The following is a 20,982-nucleotide window of genomic DNA, read 5'->3' as shown; positions in this document are numbered from 1 at the left end:
TTTTCCGGCCTCTGACGCAAGTTCCGTGTTGCTGGGCGCGCGCGCGGTGGATGGTCTGAAGCGTAGAGCCAGGCTCTTTCTGGGGCTCGGCGGGTCTGGAGCCCCAGCATGGCTTCGTCACGAAGCTCCTCCACGGTACGGGAGCTCGGGGTCTCGGTCCACTCGTGCAGGCAGCGCCGAGAGGATGGGTGGGGACGGTGCCCGAAGGGAAGCATCCGCCTGGGCTCGTAGGGTGGTGGGCGGAGAGGACGGCTGCGGTACTCGGTCTTGAGGTGGCAGAGCTGCGTTCTCTTGGTACTGCAGCGGGTCCGTGTGCTGCAACTTGTGCGCAGGTATCTGACCACATCCCCGAGCAGCATCGCCGCCTCCCCCTAGTGCAAAAGCAGCCCTCCTTGTCCCAGGATGCTGTCTTTATCAGCTCTCGGAAGCGGCATGAGGCCTCGCAGCCCCTAACCTGCTGTAGCACCCCAGGTCTGAAAACGCCCGAGATGGACAGAGCAGGGACGTTGTAACTTGCTAATAACACCTTAGCACTGCTTTGGCCCTTTCGCTCACCCTTAGTATTGCCTCCGAGGTGGAAGTAATCACAAAACCCAGGAGTTTGCACTCTGGCAGCAGGAAGTAATCGTATTCCTTGGAAAGAAAATGCCCCAAGCGAGGGTCGGGCCTGGTTAGTACTTGGATGGGAGAAAATGCCCCCCCCGCGGACCTCAATAGGTTTAGGCACCTCACTTCCTACCTACCACACCTAGGGGATGGAAGGACCGGAATCCCTGCCCACCCGGGTGTCCCCGTGCAGCCTTCTTGTTTAGGGGAGCATTGACTGGGTGAATCCCGTCCTGGGGGCCAGCTTCGTGAATATCTCGGAGTGAGCTGTAAGTTCATCTGAGTGTTGGGTTTGACAGGCGACCAAGACGAAGGCACCTGATGACCTCGTGGCCCCCGTGGTAAAGAAACCGCACATCTACTATGGAAGCTTGGAGGAGAAGGAAAGGGAGCGCCTGGCCAAAGGAGAAGCCGGAATTTTAGGAAAAGAAGGACTCAAAGCAGGAATCGAGGCAGGAAATATTAATATCGCCTCCGGTAAGACGACAGTTTTGAGAATGCCTTCACCTTTAATGCTTCAACTTAACTGTAGCGAAAACCTTCCAGAAGTTGCACAGTTCTCGTTTTATACTTAAAGGTTTTGATCTTGCAACTTGCATCTGTACAGCCATACTTTTCCTATACGCCAAGCCTTTGATACAAGTTTTAATGTATCTTTTCTTAAATGATCACATTTATCTCTATGGACATCTAACATAATTCTGGCTTTGGTTTGAAGCCGGAATGGTTCGCGTTCTGATAGGCTAAGCAGTGTAAGCAGGTGTGTGGCTTAGTGGTTACAATGCCACTTGGGACAGTGGGGTACTCGGGTTCAGCTCCCACCTCCACTCTGGCTCCACTCTGGATTCTAGCGTCCTGCTAATGCTGTCCACCCCTTGGACATCAGCAGGTGATGGCTCAAGTACTTGAACTCCTGCAACAGTGTGAGATGCCCAGATTGAGTTCCAGGGACATGGCCCAGTTGCTTCAGGCTGTTAAGAGGGCAGACCAGCTCGAAAAAGATCACTCTCTGTCTCTGAACCTATCAAAAGGAAAAATAAAAATTAAAAACTAGAGGCAAGAAGATGATACAGTGTATGACTGTGTGAAGTAAAAAGTCCTGGATTCCTGGTATCTGTCTGTGTACATCCTTCTGGGAATTGTGAATACAGCTATAAAATACGTAGCTTTTTTCCATAAATGAAATTGTGATGCATTAATAGTTTTGTAACCTGCATTTTTCTATGTGTTGTTAAGGATATCTTCTCATGTCAGTAACAAGCAGTCTACTGTTACCTTTTTTTTTTGGATTTATTTATTTATTGGAAAGTCAGATATATAGAGAGGAGGAGAGACAGAGAGGAAGATCTTCCGTCCAATGATTCACTCCCCAAGTGAGCGTAACGGCCGATGCCATTCCAATCCAAAGCCAGGATCCAGGAACTTCTTCCGGGTCTCCCGGCTTCGGGTGTAGGATCCCAAAGCTTTGGGCCGTCCTAGGCTGCTTTCCCAGGCCACAAGCAGCGAGCTGGATGGGAAGTAGAGCTGCTGGGATTAGAACCGGCACCCATATGGGATCCTGGCGCGTTCAAGGTGAGGACTTTAGCCGCTAGGCCATGGCACCGGCCCCTACTGTTACTTTCTAAGTAAAAATCATATGCGTCCTACTAAGGTGCTGAGGAAGGCGTAAAGTGGAGACTCCCCTTCAGTTTAAATCAGTGGCTTTAAACCTTTTAAGCTGTTTCTAAACATAGCTTTCTTTTAAAAAAAAAAAAGATATATTTATTTTTATTGGAAAGGCAGGTTTACAGTGAGAGAGACACAGAAGGAAAGCTCTTCCATCCTCTGGCTCACTCCTCAAATGGCTACAATAGCCAGAGCTGAGCCAGTCTGAAGTCAGGAACCAGGAACCTCTTCTGGGTCTCCCATGAGGGTGCAGGGTCCCAAGGCTTCAGGCCATCCTCCACTGCTTTTCCACACCGTAAGCAGGGAGCTGGATGGGAAATGGGGCAGCTGGGACATGGACCAGTGTGAATGTGGGATGTCAGCGCTTGGAGTTGGAGGACTAACCAGTCAAGCCATTGTGCTGGGCCTCTAAACAACTTTTTAAAACCATACCTCTCATTTTTTAAAAATGCAAATGATTCTATTTGTAGGGTTTTAACACTAGTTGCTAAATTACTTTTTAAAAAACACACAGAACCTCATGGTAACGCAAATCTCATTTTCATGGTAATTATTTTTAGTTAATTGATTTATTTTGATAAGTGTCTCTAGTCTGGAACTGTTTTAGACAATACCATTGGCAATTGTTACAATAATTCTTTGTTTTATTGTAAGATTTATTTGAAAAAGTCACAGAGAAAGAGATCCTTCATTGCTGTTAATTCTCCAAACTGCTGTAACAGCCAGCCAGAGCTGGTCCAGACCTATCCCAAGATCCCAGAATGGCCTCTGGGTCTCCCATGTGGGTGGCAAGGGCCCAGGTCCTTGGGCCATCTTCCACTGTTTAACCAGGCACTTTAGCAGGGAGCTGGATCTGATAGGGCAGCTGGGATTCAAACCAGGACCACTGGGAGGCACCAGTGTCACCAGTGGCTACTTTTACCTGCTTCGTTACAGTGGCAACCCCTGTCAGAACTTTTTCCTTTTCATTCATTTCATTTATAAAAGATGTTCTGTACTCTTTCATTCTGAGCACATCTAAGCTATATTTTCAGGTAGGCTTAAGGTGGCCCCCAAAAAAACCCTGAAAAGTCACCATATCAAATGTATGTAGTAGATTAGAGAGGATGTATGCAGACTCTGTTAGAAATTCTTGCCGTCTCTCTGTGTGTAGGCGGTCTGGTAGTTACGTCAGTGTTGCCTGTTCTCTTCACAGGTGAAGTATTTGAAATTGAAGAGCACATCAGTGAGCGACAGGCAGAAGTATTGGCCGAGTTTGAAAGGAGGAAGCGAGCGCGGCAGATCAATGTTTCCACAGACGACTCGGAGGTCAAGGCTTGCCTGCGAGCCCTGGGGGAGCCCATCACACTCTTTGGAGAGGGCCCAGCTGAAAGAAGAGAAAGGTGCCCTTTCTGAATATCGACTCTTGTTATTATCTATCCCAAGGTTCTCATTTCAAAGTTCCATTCATCTTTTAACGGACTCTTCGGTAGAGTGTCTCCAGTAGTGTTAACAGTATCTAGTTAAATTATGCTTGTATAGTTTGCCCATGATCTAAATCTTGGGCCAGTTTTTAATCTACTACTAACTTCTGTGTAGACTGTGAGGAGGGTACTAACACACACTTCCCTGTCCAGTGTAAAGTTTTAAGTTGGATAAACATTTGTTTTTGATCTTTGAAAACTTTAAATAGCAGATGCATTTCATATCAATGACAAAACATAATGATAAGTGTTCTTTGGATATTGTCCGAAGGGGTACTACCCTCAGGCGTGACCTCTTGGATTTTAAGATTGCAGAGTTTTGTTCTCTCTCTCTCTCTCTCTCTTGCCCAAGATTTATTTATTTGAAAGTCCGACTTACAAAAAGCAAGACAGAGATCTTCCATCCCCTGGCTTGTTCCCCTAATTGCCATAGCAGCCAGAGCTGGACTAGTCAGGAAAAAAGCCAGGAGCCAGGAGGTTTTTTCCCAGATCTCACATGCATGCAGGGACCCAAGGACTTTGGCCATCTTTCAGTGCTTTCCCAGGTTCATTTGCATGGAGCTAGATCAGAAGTGGAACAGCCAGGACTTGAACCAGCATCCATAGGAGACGCCTGTGCTGAAGGCTGTGGCTTTACTTCACAGCTGCTTCACAGCGCCAACCCCCTTAGTCTCTTGATGATGGACCATTTCTATGTGCAAGTAGAAGACTCCCTCATCCACTGTTCCATCTCTTCCTTCATCCCTTCTCAAGTTTCTTTGAAAGGCTGCTTATGCTTATTCTCTTAACGTCCTAACTTGTCCTAACTCATGTTCTCTTCAACCCTTCACACCCAGAGGATAAAATTGTTGTTGATTAATTTCACCAGCCCACAGCCCCAGTCATTCCGTGCTTGAAACACTGGCTTTTCTTCGCTGGTAGAAATCTTTTGATTTTTGTCTGATTTCTTCAGCTCGTTTCTCACACTTCTAAGCCTCTTTGATCCTTGCCTAACCTTCTCTGTAGCTCTTTGCCCTTATCTACACTTGCCCTGGGTGACCAAGTTCACTACCGCAACATCATCTGCCCTGTATATTCTGATGACTCCTAGAACTTTCTTTGTAGCCTGAAGATCCTACAGGAGAATCAGACTTAAGGTACCAACGTTGAAATGTGTGCCCCACTCCTCTCCAAGTCTCCTCACACTACCATTCACACAATTTATGGTTAAAAAAAGCCTCCCTTGCCTTTTTTTTTTTTTTTTAGTTATTTGAAAGACTGAGTGACAGATATTCCATCCACTGACTCCTTTCTCCAAATGGCCTCGTGAAGATGTACCAGGAACTCCTTCCAGCTTTCCCACATAGGTAGCAGGAGCCAGTACTTCAACTATCATTTTGCCTTCCCAGGCACATTAACTGGGAACTGGATCAGAAGTGGAGCAGCTGGAACTCAAGCTGACATTCACAAGCAACCATGTACCACAGTGCAACCCCTATGTCGCCTCCTTTGATATGTCAGCAAAGTCTGGTCCGTGCTATTTAGGAAATACACCTGCAGTCTGTCCTGGTTGCTGCATCTGTGTCTTTCACATCAAGACTGGTGTGATAACCTCAAAGGTGTTACGTTAATTGCTTTCTTAAAAACCTGCAGTGTCTTCCCACTGTGATTATCAGTCTGTAAGGTCTTCAGCCTTAACCTGTGGCACTCTTCCCCAATCACTAGACAAGCCACATTGGTCCTGTTCAGATACACAGATTCTTTTTGTATTTCCACTCAGTTATTCTCTTTTTACTGTTCCCTCTTACCTCTTATCTTTTGTTACAGCATAAATGCCACTTTTTCAATGCAGCCTTTCCTAGCATCTTGACCCCTTGCAAAGAAAGCCTGTCCTTTATTTTCTGTCACAGTTTATTTTCTGATTAGCCTTTTAAAAGACGATGCATTTATTGTCATTTAGGGTTTGTCTTCTCCACCAGCAAGTCTGTCTTATTCATTGTTATGTCCCTTGGGTAGTGGATTATTGCCTTCTTAGATGTATAATGATAATTCCCCCTTTTGTGTGGTTTTGCATCATATGGTTCCTCAAGGTGTAGTTTTTCATCATCAGCTACAGTACAAAATCCAGAAATTTACAAGTTTGAAATTGGTTCTGCTCCATCTTGCTTGAGACATGAATCGTTTGTCCTTGCTATAAATGCCATCCACCTAACATATACAGTACAGTAAGGAGTTTTTCCCCCCTTCTATTTTATTTTTAATTTTATGTTATAATTCCATAGGCTCTGGGATTTCCCTTACCCCTTCCTGAAATTTCCTCCCCCAACTGATTTCCCCCATAATATTACAATAGTATAGTCCTTTATAAGCAGTCCTAAGTTCATCATTCTGCTGCTGAAGTGTGTCCTGACATTGCTGATACAGACAATGTCAGACATCCAGCATCCGGTAAAATGTTTGGAGACAGACCGTGTTGTTGTGTTTCGTTATTACTTACAGATGTTTATCTCTTGCTATGTCTAATTTTAGTTTATAATTGAGCCTTGCATAAATAGGAAAAAAAATAAATAGAAAAAAAATGTGTATAGCGTTCAGTGTTAGAAGGGGCCTCAGGCACCCACTGGTGGTCTTGGAATACATGTACTTCATTCTTAAGTGGAGAGGCGTCCGGTACATTTTTACGGCCATATCTCAGTCATGGTTAAGTGTTGATCTTTTGGAGGTGGGCACTGAGGTACTGTGGGTTAAATAGACATTTTGAATACCCACACTTGTGATCCAGCTCTGCTAATGTACCTGGGAAGGCAGCAGATGATGGCCAAGTTCTTGGTCCTTGTCACCTGTGTGGGAGACCCAGGTGGAATTCCAGGCTTTGGCCTGAACCAGCTGTTATGCCATTTGAGAAGTGAGCCGACAAACGAAAGATCTCTATCTTGTCCACCCTCCCTCCGTCTTCCCTTCTCTCTTCTTCTGTTCTTCCCTCTCTGTCACTCTGCCTTTCAAATAAATAACCTTAAAAAAAAACAGATTTGTTTCTTTTCATTGGAAAGTCAGATATACAGAGAAAAGAGGAGACAGGGAGGAAGTTCTTCCATCAGCTTGTTCACTCCCCAAGTGGCCACAACAGCTGGAGCTGAACTGATCTGAAGCTGGGAGCCAGGAGCTCTTCCAGGTCTCCCACATGGGTGCAGGGTCCTAAGGCTTTGAGCAGTCCTTGACTGCTTTCCAGGCCACAGGCAGGGAACTGGATGGGAAGTGGGGCTGCCAGGATTAGAACTGGCGCCTGTGTGGGATCCCAGCATGTGCAAAGTGAGGACTTGAACTGCTAGGCTACCACACCGGGCCCTGAATCTTTAAAAATGAATTTTGCTCTTTTTGTTTTGCAGATTAAGAAATATTCTCTCAGTGGTTGGTACTGATGCCTTAAAAAAGACCAAAAAAGATGATGAGAAGTCCAAAAAATCCAAGGAAGAGGTAAGTTATGTTTGCCTTTGACCTCACAGTGTCTATGTGTAGTGTTACTTTGTAATGACTTCCTTTGTTAGGATGGGGTGGAGGAGTGTCTTTGAGCCCTCAACTTTTGGAAATAGTTGTTGTGATAGTTTCTGGTTCATGTGTCATATAACCTGGAGCTCAGTGAGTTTTTGGTTAAGAAAACAGCTCTGGTGTTTCTTGTGCAGTTTACCGAGGAATGAGAGACCATGTAACAAGTTGTCAAGAGCAGAAGGAACTGTAGAAAGCATGTGTGCCAGACTTCTTCCTGGTACTAAACCAGCTCACCACCTTTCTGGGCAGTTAGGATAGAGAACTGACAGCCATGGGACAGGAGCAAATGCTTCCCACCTAACATTTCTGCCCTTAATTTGCTTTCAGTATCAGCAAACATGGTACCACGAAGGACCCAACAGCCTCAAGGTGGCCAGGCTGTGGATCGCCAACTATTCCCTGCCCAGGTGAGGACAGCCTCTGGGGGAAGAGAGCAGCACTGTTTTTCTTGTTCCTTTTCAGTGGACTGACCACCTGCTTTATGATGGTTATGGGCATGACCTGCCTTTGAGTGGGATGGACACAGGTGTGCCATCTGTTTACAGCCTGTTGGTTTGTCGTCATGATGTCATTTGTGTGGCACAGGGCAATGAAACGCTTGGAAGAGGCTCGGCTCCATAAAGAGATACCAGAGACAACGCGGACTTCCCAGATGCAAGAGCTGCACAAGTCTCTGCGGGTAAGGTCCTCTGGGTAGTCCATTACAGTGCAGGGCCCCCACACTCAGTAGATTTTCCGTTTGGGCCTACCTCTGTGAAGGTCAAGGCAGCTACAGTTAATCCTCCGGACCTGAGCTCTTGTGCTGTGGGAGAGCCTTCGTTTAAGATGGCAGGAACTTCCTTTGTCGTGAACTCAGCTGAGACCCATGGTTCCATCCACGATTCTCCCTCTTAATATGTCAGTGTCGCACACTGATCTATCTGTGACACAGGAACTCCTGTTGCTGAGACTGTAGGAAACGGGGCAGGACAAAGCCTTGATCCCTTTCAAGACAAGCGACTTTGAACAACCAAGTGTAGAGTCTGGCATGGGATGAAGCTGCAGGGTTGTTTTTCTTTAATGGTAGAACAGCCAAGGAACTCCTTAGGCAGCCTATTAATGATAATCATTGTTTGTCTCTCTTTTTCTTTTTCTCTTTTTGAAAGTCTTTGAATAATTTCTGCAGTCAGATTGGAGATGACCGGCCTATCTCCTACTGTCACTTTAGTCCCAATTCTAAAATGCTGGCCACAGCTTGTTGGTAAGTTCCATTTTGCAGTGACATATTCCTGGGGGAGGGGAACATATGTAGGAAACATTAATACTTTGTCCACTGTGTCCTCTTCCTCTACCTGCATGACCATAGCCAACCCAGATGCTAGAGCTCAGCCCACCGTAAGTCACCTCAAGCCTTGTTTAGCACCCTCAGAGCCATGACACGTAACAATCTGTCGTGGTCATCGTGGTCTTGACACCAGCATATTGGAGCAGCTTGTATAACAGTCACCACACCTCAAGGCAGGGTGCTCTGCAGACACTGTCACCCACTCCACACAGAAGGAGCCCAGAGCCTGTGGGATTCAGTACTTCATTGGAGTCACATAACTGGGAAAAAAAAAAAAAGCTGTACTGAAGCGCTGGGCAGTTTGTGCAAAGCCTTTTGCCCCCTAAGTGCCCGGTCTGTGGTAAGGACTCCGTACAAGCTGGTTGTTGCATTTGTCTTTATTTTGCTTTCTGCTTACTTCCCACACATGCAGAAAACTCTTAGGATATAACCACATTGTCGTATCATGCAGTGCGGGGCATGGCTGTCTAGAGAGGAGACTTTAATTAAGCACACAGAAAGCACATGACTAGAACACAGGTTGAGGAGAAAGCCAAGGAACCTCAGCACTCGTTCTGGTTCTTGAGCCTGAAGCACTAGCACTGCAAAACCGGCATGGTCATTCCTGCCTTGTCCCCCTCCTAGGTCTGTTACAGGGTCTGTTTGACATAAAGCGGAAGTAGAAAGGTCATTTGTTGGAAAATTCCTAAAATAAAAAATCTTTTTAAAAAACTGAAAAGTTTGTATTGGTAAGACAATATTCACACTGAAAACAGTATCATTATTAGCAGAATTTGTCTTCCTTTCCAACTGCAAACTGATGGTCTGATTGTGTAAGACCTAGCTCTGCATGTTTTTCCTTTATAACCCTTTGCATTGTAAGCCTTAAGTTTTCTGTCTACCACTATGAAGTGTGTTGGGGGTGGAAAGACTTTGTCCATTAGTGATATTACCAAGATGCCTTTTCCTTCCCAGACCTACCCAGGCTGAGATGCTTTCCTTTGTATTTGATAGGAGTGGGCTTTGCAAGCTCTGGTCTGTTCCTGACTGCAACCTCCTCCACACACTGCGAGGTAAGAGAGACTCTTGCTTGAATCTCACTTTAGTTCCCAGTATGTGTAGACCTCTGTCTGCCACACAGAGACACACTGTTAATTCATGTGATTTCCATTAGCTTGGCTTTCTCTGACCATTGGGCTGAAATACAAATGACTTCAAATACTCATGTAACTTTTTTCTTGTGTCCACTTGTACTGTAGCATTTCACAGTGTCTGAACCCCGAAGAGCAATTTTTTTAATGTAACTTAAATATTGGTTTAAATTAGCAGTTCTTTTCAATACTTTAGTCACTTACTGTCATGTGATCCCTAATATGTCATGCATATTTTCTCTCTCTGTTATTCATCATGGTTTGAATTTGCACACAAGTTATTAAGAGGCAGTAACTTTTATCTCTCATTTCTTACACTCCTTTAGGCCATAACACAAATGTAGGAGCTATTGTATTCCATCCCAAATCCACCGTGTCTTTAGACCAGAAGGATGTCAATCTGGCCTCTTGTGCTGCCGATGGTTCAGTGAAGCTCTGGAGCCTGGAGAGGTAGGTTTCTCTTCTGCAGTCTGTCGCCACCGAAGCACTTGCTGGGCTGGCCCCTGGAAGCACAGGGTTAAAAAGCTGGTATGTAACGTCAGCTGCCAGAGAGTCTAGGTAACTCAGCATGAAGATGGCATGGAAGATTTCTTAGACTTTCTCTCACTAGTTTTCATCAGACATGAAGTTTGGGCCTCAATTTTTCCCTCTGGCAAAGTGACCCCTGTTTCCTGGCTCCAGTTAGTCTGGAAGGATCCAGACTAACCCCCTACAGGATAGATTAACCAAACAGAAATACCCTGTTTGGTCAGTGAAGGAAAGATAATCCCCTTGGCAGCCTGTTGGTTCTTACGGCATGGCCACAGGGGAGAGGAAAGTGAGGTTCTGTCTGGTGCTGTTGCCAAGGAAGTGGTGTCTCCTCCCAGTGGGGGTGCCCTTTACCTGGGATATATTTTCCAGCCACAACAGGGAAGATGTGTGGTTATGACAACTGCTTGCCCTCCAAATTTTAGGAGCATTTTGTTGCCATTTGAAATCAGTTGCTGCTTTTCCTCTTTGGGAACACACAGGAAGGTTTTGATCCCAGGATTTTTTAATGGAGCTAATTAGTATCTTTGCCAGATAGGGTCTCAAGTATGAGCACTGCACATTTTAATTGGCTTTGGTAATACTTAGCAGTATTTATTCCCTTAGGGCTTTGGTTGGTTCTGTGTATGCACATTGATAAAGTTCCCTTCTTAATTGCCCTCATTAGGTTTATGTTTATTTCCTTTCTCCCCTGTTTCAGACCTTTTTTGTGTAGTTACTGGGTACCAGTTTAATGGTCACCAAAAGGAAAGTAAGCCTTTGTCTATTTAGGAATTTCTGTTTCCGTTTGAATCCTTGGACAGGCTACAGATGGAGAAAGTTGCTTGATTTATGTATCCCCACATCTCTGCCCAAAGTATGTTTTGTTAGAAATGAATAAACAGAGAACATGAGGTCGTGCGGAACTGAATTTTGTTTATTGTAGCAGGGTAGCCATCATCTTGCAAGATGATATACCAAAACAAGAAAGTGAGTTTTTATACTTTTACAAAAACATAGTACAAGTGATGGGAAAGCAGGTGCGCAGAGTACAGATTCGCTGTTTCTACAAGGTCAGAATGGCGTATAGCAGTTCCAAGCACAGGGCAGATAAGTAGCTCTCCTGTGGGAAGAAGAAGATCAGGCAACATTCCAAGAGACAGCAAAACATCAGACACTGGGGTCGGGTCTTCATGACTCCCGACCTGCATACAGCTCTCGCACGTACACAGGAGGTCCTCTGCTTTGTGTCTCTCTTGGAATGTCTGCCAGGCGTCCACTACAATGTTTTTCTTTCCCGAATCTGTGCATTGCTTTGTTGCAGAGTGACTGCTTTAATTATCAGGCTAAAATGTATAATTCTTCCCTAATCCTAAATGCTACAGCATTAAGAATTTATGAACATGGCAAAGTGAGGTGGTGGTCAGCTTGTCCTTTGGACAAATGAAGTAGTCCCAAATCATTGAAAAACCTTGGGAAGTGGCTTAAATTATTCTTAGCTTAGAAGTTTGTTTTTGGGTTTTTTGTGTGTGTTATTTTGTTTGTTTTTTAAGATCTTTATTTTTATTGGAAAGTCAGATTTACAAAGAGAAGGAGAGACAGCAAGGAAGATCTTCCATCTGCTGGTTCACTCCCCAAGTAGCCACAATGACCAGAGCTGAGCCAATCCAAAGCCAGGAGCTTCTTCTGAGTCTCCCATGCAGATGCAGGGTCCTGAGGCTTTGGACTATCCTCGACTGCTTTCCCAGGCCACAGGGAGGGAGCTGGAAGGGAAGTGGAGCAGATGGAATACAAACCCATTTAGGATCCCAGCACACGCAAGATGAGGATTTAGCCACTGGGCCATCACACCGGGCCCTAACATAAAAGTTTTAAGTTATAGGTATTACAATTTAGCCTCTTAAATTGTGCAAAAAGGGTAGAGATGCACAAGTTAGTAAATTCAAAAAACAGTAAATATGCTAAAATTGTTTACTTGCATATGATGTATTCTTTTCAGTGATGAACCAGTGGCAGATATTGAAGGTCACACAGTGCGTGTGGCCCGAGTTATGTGGCATCCATCAGGACGTTTTCTGGGCACTACCTGGTAAGCCATCCTGTTATTGTTTTGTCCATCCAAGCATATGGAATCCTGTTTGCCTTTTCTGGCTATCATCTGCAAGGTAAATTTTTAAGAACAGAGATCTTCATGTAGGGTTTCTTGGGCTGCAGTGAATCAGAAGCAGAAAAGAATGTGCAGTGTGGGTGGTGTAGCACTTCAGGTTAAGCTACCACTTTTGACGCTGGCGTACCATATCAGAGTGCTGGTTTGAGTCTTTGCTCTTCACTGCCAGTCCAGATGTCTGCTGATGCCCCTGGAAAAACAACAGATAATAGCTCCAGTATTTGAGTTATTGCCACCCACATAGGAGACCCAAATGGAAGTCTGGGCTCCTGGCTACAATCTGACCCAGCAGCTACTGCAACTGTGGAGAGTGAACCAACAGATATCTCCCCCTGCCTTTCAAATACCATCTAAATAAGTCTTAAAATAAGTTTTTTTAAAGAGTCTATGAAATAGTTTGAGCAAAGAATAATTGCTTTTAGACTGCAATTAATCTGAAATTCAGTCATCATTTCTAGAAAACTAGAATTTTCTCTGCTGCTTCTCTTTTTTTAACTGATACCAGAGGTGCTTTTTTTAAAATTGGTTGTTTCTTTCGTTATTGTTGTTTTGCCACACATTGTGTTACAGTCCTTACCAATAAGTGAGACTCCCTCTCTGGTGCTGTAAATTCTGTGAGGCCAGCATCTGCTGAAGAGGATTTCCATTGAGGTTTAATTCACATACAGGGGAGTGGGTTTTCAGTATGCAGCTCACTGAGTCTTGACAAATGTGCCTAAACACTAGACAGTAGTAAGTAAGCAGTAAGTTTTCTCTTGTCCTTTGAAAGCAATCAGTGACCTGATTTTCATCAACGTAAGTGAATTCTTTCTGTTCATACGGTATGAACTCACTTGTAAGGGCTTCTAGCATTTGCAAGATCAGTTCTTACTGTTGGCATGTGTCAGTAGTTCCTTTTTATTGCTGAGGAGTATTCAATTAAAAGATTGTGCCATCATTCATTTATCCATTCTCCCGGTGGTGGGCATGTGTGCATGTTTCCAGGTTTTGGCTAGTCAGTGTACACACAGCTTTTCTTTCTTTTTTCTTGAGTAAAATACCTGGGAGTAACTTGCTAGTCATGGGGTAGATCCATGTAGAATTTCTTAAAAACTTCCAAGAAACCTTTGAGTGAGTATGTCTTTGCTTGACTTTAGAACTGGTTCAGCCAGTTCTCCCACCATGTACTGAGGGCTTTGGTGCCCTGCTGGGAACACTGGCATCTCCTCCTCTGTTCTATTCGTTTGCTTCTTTATGTATGATTGATTGATTATAGCTCCAACATCTAATTTAGAGCCCAACTAATGTATAAATGTTTGATGAATGTGGGGCTATAACAATGAAATGGAGGAAGAAAGAAAAACCAAAAATCTTTACTGGGTTATTCTTAACAAAAGTCTGATCTTAAAATAATCATTGGTTTCCCAGTTAGCCCCTAAACAGAAACACTTAGGAGTTAAGGCATTATTTATGCCAAAAACAAGAGTCTTACTGAGAGGGTTATGTGATTAGTTTCAACAGAATAACTTTAGTTGCAATTGTTTATAGTACTTTGTACCTTTTAGAAATTGGATAAATACCTGCTGATTCATTGCTGATATTTTCTTTTTGGTTTTGTTCTAGTTATGACCGTTCCTGGCGCTTGTGGGATTTGGAGGCCCAGGAGGAGATCCTGCACCAGGAAGGCCACAGCATGGGTGTGTACGACATAGCCTTCCATCAAGATGGCTCTTTGGCTGGCACTGGGTAAGCCTTCTCCACCTGGCCAGGGCAGCACAGTGGGCTCACCTCATACATAGTCCTGTTCCATAGACAACTGGATTCAAACTGTTCTTTTACAGGGGACTGGATGCATTTGGTCGAGTTTGGGACCTGCGCACAGGACGTTGTATCATGTTCCTAGAAGGCCACCTCAAGGAAATCTATGGAATAAATTTCTCCCCCAATGGGTATAATAAACTCACTGGGTAGGGGGCTGAAAGGGCTTTTGGTCAGAAGGTACTCTTGGTTTCCAACCGCAGTGCTGCATTTGATCCACAGCTACCACATTGCAACTGGCAGCGGTGACAACACTTGCAAAGTGTGGGACCTGCGACAGCGGCGCTGTGTCTACACCATCCCTGCCCATCAGAACTTGGTGACCGGTGTCAAGTTTGAGCGTAAGCTGCCTTCCTGTTTTAGGTCTAAATATCAGACACACAGACAAGGAAGGAACTCCAGAGGGATGCAAGGCCATGCTTTCACCCAGGAGAGCGTTTGTCTTGTGTTGGAGGAGAAGCTTCCCTTCCTGAGGCCCTCAGGGGTGTGGCAAAGCATATCCCTTGCTGGTGGGGAGGAAGGGAGAACTCCATGAATGCTTTTCCCTTCTTTGTCCATGGCTATTCTGAGCACCAAATCCTTTGTAGGATTCTGAAAGGATTGTGAGGAAAAGAGCTGAAAAAGACCCTATGATTGTTATTGTGCCCCTCCACCTGCCTGTTTGTCTGAAAGTCTAGTGTGACTGCAGAAGCAACATGGAGTTTTTCTGGTTGCAGAAATAGCCTTTTGCAAAAGTTTATGTTTTCACAGTTGTTTTTGCCTTTATTTTCCTAGGTTCTTTTGAATTCTCAAATCCCTCAACTGTCTCCCCTCTTTTCCTGCAGCTATCCATGGGAACTTCTTGCTCACCGGTGCCTATGATAACACAGCTAAGATCTGGACCCACCCCGGCTGGTCCCCACTGAAGACTCTGGCTGGACATGAAGGCAAAGTGATGGGCCTAGACATTTCTGCTGATGGGCAGCTCATAGCCACTTGCTCATATGACAGGACCTTCAAGCTCTGGATGGCTGAATAGACAGAGAACAGTGGAAAAAGGACTCTAACTTGAAGCTCTTAAGGAGCCTTTTTTTTTTTTTTAATGTATTTTGTTCTATCATGTTTCCTGCCAATTACCATGTGTAGACCTGCAGTAGAATGGGATTTACGTGTCAGTTTCCACTGTAGGCAGGCAGGTGCACCCATTTCACTGTTGAGAATTACTTGTCACACTCAGGCCCTGCCACACACTATGTAGACATTTATTAATCCTTTGTTCAAATGCCCTGTGATCTCCCTGGTAGCACTCAGGATTGTGACTGACTCTTTGCGTGCGTTAATTCATGAAGCTTGGCTTTTGGCATGGTCCATGTTTCAGGACCACATGTGACCAGGGAGCAAAGTGCCAGGACTGTAGTCTGGGAGCCCTCGAAGAGGCACCGCTCCCCACAGCACTGGCTAGACACGTGCAGAAGGTGCCTGGCAACGGACGACCTTCCTCTCCTTAGAGTGGGAGAGACATAGCCGCCGACACAGCTGTGCCGATGCTTTAGGCAATAAAGAAGTGACTCACTCTGCTGAGCTCACTTGCAATGCCAGCCGCGTCAGAAGCAGCAGGAAACTCAGAACTGAACATTTGCCTGGTCAGAAAGTCTCTTCGACTTCACGTTGAAGTTCAGCATCCTTTGTACTAACCCTAAAGTGAGGCTATTGCATCAGGGGTCAGTGAAGTTTTTAGGAAGCAAAGTGGTGCCTCTATTGTACAGTCTTACTACTGGTTATTTAAAGGATGTGTTTCATGTATTAGACTGGACTTTCTGTCAAGCTAATTTTAAAAGTTCCTAATGGTTAGTCCTGAGCATAAATATCTTTTTCTTTACTTCACTCATGGCTAAGAGTAAAAGCCTGTTCTGAAAACTGTCTTAAAGGTTTATTTTCTCAGGTTAAATATTTTCCGAATCCCAGTCATTGGCCCAAAGAGATCTTTTTTAAAGTGTGGATTGCTCCAGTCCTGTGCCCTCCAGAAGCCCTCTGTAGCAGTGTTGTAGACAGCTGTTTGCATGCAGGCCAGACTGCCAGCGAGGTGTGTCTGGACTGTCATTCATCAGTTACCTTCACCTCTTCCCACCATAAACATACATCTCCTGAATGTCAGAATTACATAGTAATAAGTACACACTAAAGCAAGGGTTGGAAGAAGAAACTAAGGGTTGATATGGTGATTCTCTCTTGGGCATTCAAATAACGCCCTGCCTCCCTTTTTTTTTTCTTTTTTCTTTTTTTTTTTTTTTTTTTTTGGTATGAGACATCTTCCATCTGTTAGTTTGTTTCCCAGATGTCCACAAAGCCAGGGCTGGCCCTGGCCAAAATCAGGAACCTGGAATTCAGTCAAGCTTTCTTGTGTGAATAGCAGGGAACCATGCGCTTGAACCATCACCTGCTGCCTCCCAGGATGTACATCAGCAGAGTAACCAGGACTGGAACCATAGGGGATGTGAGCACATGAAGCAGCACCTCAGCCACTTGTGCCAGCCGCTTGCCCCCAAATCTTTACTGTTGAGAGGCTGGCTTTATTGGAGTCTGTTAAGCTTAGAATGTAATCCATGGCTAAACACACTGTTTCAGTCTGTTTTCATGTGTAATCAAAGGGTCTCATTTTCTGTGTAGTTGGAGCTAAGCTACTGGATCCTCAGGTCTCTCTTGTTAGATATGTCACTAGTATTAGGTTTCCTTTCCTTCATAGGAAGATTTTTTTTATGAAGGTTTATTTTTATTATTATTTTTTTTATTGGAAAGGCAGATATACAGAGAGGAAGATCTTCCGTCCGATGATTCACTCCCCAAGTGAGCACAACGGCCGATGCTATGCCGATCCGAAGCCAGGAGCCTCTTCTGGGTCTCCCACACGGGTGCAGGGTCCCAAGGCTTTGGGCCATCCTCGACTGCTTTCCTGGGCCACAGGCAGGGAGCTGGATGGGAAGCGGGGCTGCCGGGATAGAACGGGCACCCATATGGGATCCCGGGTGTGCAAGGCGAGGACCTTAACCACTGCGCCACTGCGCTGGGCCCTATAGGAAATTTTTTTTTTAAGATTTTTTTTTTTTAATTGGAAAAGCAGATATACAGAGAAGAGGAGAGATAGAAAGATCTTCCGTCTGCAGGTTCACTCTCCAAGAGGCAGCAACGGGTAGACCTGAGCTGATACAAAGCTTTCCTAGGCCACAAGCAGGGAGCTGGATGAGAAGTAGAGCTGCCGGGATTAGAACCCACGCCCATATGGGATCCTGGTGTTAGAGGCAAGGATTTTAGCTGCTAGGCCACCATACCAGAAATTGTTTTAAGAAATTACTTTTCATTACCACTTTTGTTGTATTAGTTCCCTTAGACATGTTTTCTTGTTTGTTTTGAAGATGCTATCCCAAGAGGTAGCAGCTTAGTGGAAACATTTCTAGTGTTTGGCAGAACAAATATCTTGTGGCCACAGGAAATAAACACCATTGTGAGAAAGTGATTAGTGGAGAAATAGTAACCTCTGAGGGTCAAGGTGGTTAAAGTTCACCACCTGTTGGCACAGCATATCCGGCACATTCACACATCTTGTTAAAACCTTCACAGTTTCATGAGTTTATTGCCTTTTCACAGGCAAAAACAGGCTGGACGAAGTTAACTAACTTGCTCGAAGTTATTCAGTAAATGGTATGGCCTAATACGAACCCCAGTCTGTCTGACCATTTGTGACGCGTGAAAATATTTCACAGGTCTCTAGAGAGTACATTGACCACACAGGTGAAAAGACTGGTGCAGCAAGCAGGACCTGCCCACACGAGGCAGCCTTCTAGTATTGCGTCTTGTACACTGCCCTTCTGACAACTCGCTTCATAATGACTTCATACCAATGGTGCATCTTCTACCTCATGAACTTCGGAGCAACCAGTTATGTTATAACATGGGTAATTGCATTTGAATATAGGTGACAGTTCATCACACATCTTGGCATCCCTGACCTCCGCATTAAATGCCAGGAACAGGACCCACATTCACTGAACACCATGGATGCTTCAACAATTGCGCTCTCTCCATCCCCAAGAATAGCACTATCCCAAGGTTAGGACATCCAAAAGTGAAAATGGGCCAGCTCCATGGCTCAACAGGCTACTCCTTCACCTCCCAAAAGGGCACTGGCTCCTGTCCCAACTGCTCCACTTCTGATCCATTTCCCTGCTTATCATGTGGGGAAGCAGCAAAGGGACCCTGCACCTGCATGGGAGACCTGGGAGAAGCTCCTGACTTTAGATTAGCTCAGTTGTGGCCATCTGGGGAGTATACCAGTGGATCTTTCTGTCTCTGCCTTTCCAATTAGGGAAAAAAATTTAAAAAATAGACGGTGAAATGAAGTGTGTCCTCCCCTGTGTGCAAACACTGGCTTTGCTTATTTGGGTCGTATATCAGCCACTCTACAAATAGGAATTCTGATTTGACTAAAACAACAGCAGTTGGTGGTTGCAAAGTTAAAGAGCAAAGAGGTGTAAAGAAATGAAGTCAGTGGGGAGAGGGGGGAGGCCTAGCTTTCTGATTATCTCGATGGCACAGAGACAGCTGTGAGTCCCCCATGGGTGACATAGGCAACTTTGCAGTTTTTATGTTGGAACGGTTTGGTTTCACTCAATGCAAAATAACATGCCTTGGGTATTTCAGAATATCTTAGTACAGTAAGGTCTCTGAAAGGAGTTTATGGTATCTAGTCCCATTAAACTCATTATTTAGAGCAAATTAAACCAACTTGTGGCTTCTAAAAGCTTCATTCTACAAATTAAAGTTTTTGAAAAGGTTATCTTCATAACTGTGATGATGTTTTTAACTACTTTTGGATTGTTTCAGAGTCCTGAGCCACCGGGCAAGATTAAAACTGGGGAATCTACAGCAGGCACTGTGGTGCAGCAGGTTAAGCTGCTTGTTGGCGTTTTCATGCCTCATGTCAGCAGGCAGCTTCAAGTTCTAGCTACAACACTTGTAAGATCCCTGCTGATGCACCCAGGAAGCAGCAGGTCATGGCCCAAGCACTTGATTTTAGGCCATCTGAAGAGACTTCTGGGCTCCTGGCATGAGCCAAGCATTTTTGGAATGAACTAGTGGTTACGTCTCTCTTCTGCATTTCCTTCTTTCCATCCCTCTCTATCACTCTGCATTTCAAATCTTTAAGATGCAACTTCAGAAGCAGACATCAGCTGTAAGGTACTAAGGCAACAGGTTGGCCAGTAGCAGCCTGAACATTCAAGCCCTCATTCCCTTGTGCTATCTAACCAATCAGTGATGGCCTGAGTTGGGGCTGGCACTTTGCCTTTGTCCGAGTCTTTTAAAAATGTGGAAGGCAGATTTACACAGAGAAAGAGGGACAGAGAGAGGTCTTTCATCCACTGGTTCACTCTCCAAGTGACTACAATGACCAGAGCTGAGCAGATCAGGAGCCAGGAGCTTCTTCTGGGTCTCCCACGCAGGTGCAGGGTCCCAAGGCTTCGGGCCGTCCTCTACTGCTTTCCCAGGCCACAAGCAGGGGGCTGGATGGGAAGTGGAGCAGCCAGGACATGTTCCCATACCCAAATGGGATACTGGCACTTGCAAGCCAAGGATTTAGCCACTGAGCCATTGGACTGGACCCCTCTCAGGGCTTTATGGCCTTGTGGAAATGGAGCCAATTCTCTACCCAGTCCTTTCCTTTAGGGCCTCTGCACCCACCGGAACAATGAAGACCCCAACCCCATCCAGTCCCAGATTGCTCTTAGACCACTGCTACTGGATTCTTTTACCTGTAGGCTTTTTTTTTTTTTTTTTTGAAGATTTGTTTTTATTGGAAAGATGGATATACAGAGAGGAAGATCTTCCGTCTGATGGTTTACTCCCCAAGTGATTGCAACAGAAGCCATTCCAAAGCCAGGAGCCTGGAGCTCTTCTGGGTCTCCCAAGCGGGTGCAGGGTCCCAAGGCTTTAGGCCATCCTCGACTGCTTTCCCAGGCCATAAGCAGGGAGCTGGATGGGAGGCAGAGCCGCTGGGATTAAAACTAGCGCCCATATGGGATCCCAGCACGTGCAAAACAAGGATCTTAACCACTACGGTATCGCACCGGGCCCTACCTTTAGGCTTTTAAAGCCCTGTGGCTCCACATGAACTCCTGCTGAGCAGCAGTCTGATATGTGAAGCCACTGAATGCACATGCAGCTGCCGGGGAAGACCTCCCAGCCCTCAATGATCTTACCCTCTCTCCCCTCAGTTCTAGCCCCAGCCCAGCCAACAGCTGTGGAATGAATACATGAACAAATGGATGAATGCAGAGCCATTTTTACTAGAATTGGGTAGGGAACAGGGCAAGACATCCAAAGTAAATGCTGGAAAAAGGAGGTAAGCACATTTGCCCAAAGAACTGAAGCTTACGGCTCACTTTGCAAATGTAGCAACACAGAGCAAAGGGGAGAAAAAAAGTAAGTTTAAAAAAAAAAAAACATGACCTGGGTTCAAAGCAGAGAATTGCAGACTGAGTGGGGCTGGTCTGGCGCCTGGGTCCCACTGCCCAGTGCTTTGGCACACCTTACTGAGTTGCTATGTAGTCAGATGGCCTCTGTCATGACCCATCATGATCCCCTCCTCCCAGGTTACACCTGGAGGTCTTGCCACATGTCTCAATCCTCCGGGCTTCTCTCTCATCTTAGGAGGGTCTTCCAAGAGTTGAAACCCAATGAGAGACTCCTGGGCTTGTAAAAGGAGCCTCACCACTGCGGATGCCAGCCAAGGGGGCTCTGTACCCAGCAGCCACCCAGGAACAGGGT

The 20,982-nt window shown here is 45.3% G+C and overlaps 1 protein-coding gene across 1 annotated transcript; it reads left to right on the top strand.

Annotated features, from left to right (window-relative positions):
• The first annotated feature begins 44 nt into the window (after positions 1 to 44).
• On the top strand, positions 45 to 16,084 carry PRPF4 (pre-mRNA processing factor 4). Its single transcript, XM_040962983.1, has 14 exons — positions 45 to 135; positions 906 to 1,083; positions 3,467 to 3,653; positions 7,100 to 7,187; positions 7,587 to 7,666; positions 7,845 to 7,938; positions 8,405 to 8,499; positions 9,577 to 9,635; positions 10,040 to 10,163; positions 12,220 to 12,309; positions 13,990 to 14,112; positions 14,208 to 14,315; positions 14,407 to 14,525; positions 15,009 to 16,084. The coding sequence occupies exons 1-14, from the start codon at positions 109 to 111 to the stop codon at positions 15,200 to 15,202; spliced, it is 1,566 nt and encodes a 521-aa protein (XP_040818917.1). The 5' UTR covers positions 45 to 108; the 3' UTR covers positions 15,203 to 16,084.
• Positions 16,085 to 20,982: the final 4,898 nt, after the last annotated feature.

Source organism: Ochotona curzoniae, unplaced genomic scaffold (genome assembly GCF_017591425.1).
Source record: "Ochotona curzoniae isolate NIBS_2020 unplaced genomic scaffold, NIBS_Ocur_1.0 scaffold_3208, whole genome shotgun sequence".
Lineage (NCBI taxonomy): Eukaryota > Metazoa > Chordata > Mammalia > Lagomorpha > Ochotonidae > Ochotona > Ochotona curzoniae.
Note: the sequence above shows the minus strand (reverse complement) of the source record. Positions and strands in the feature narration are given on the sequence as shown.

What these genes read in the sequence shown, in the direction of transcription:
- PRPF4 (XM_040962983.1), top strand. Translation starts at nt 109, where the DNA reads ATGGCTTCGTCACGAAGCTCCTCCACG. An exon ending in CCAGCTGAAAGAAGAGAAAG is followed by an intron (nt 3,654 to 7,099) that starts GTGCCCTTTCTG and finishes TTTGTTTTGCAG; the next exon opens with ATTAAGAAATATTCTCTCAG. An exon ending in ATGCTGGCCACAGCTTGTTG is followed by an intron (nt 8,500 to 9,576) that starts GTAAGTTCCATT and finishes TGTATTTGATAG; the next exon opens with GAGTGGGCTTTGCAAGCTCT.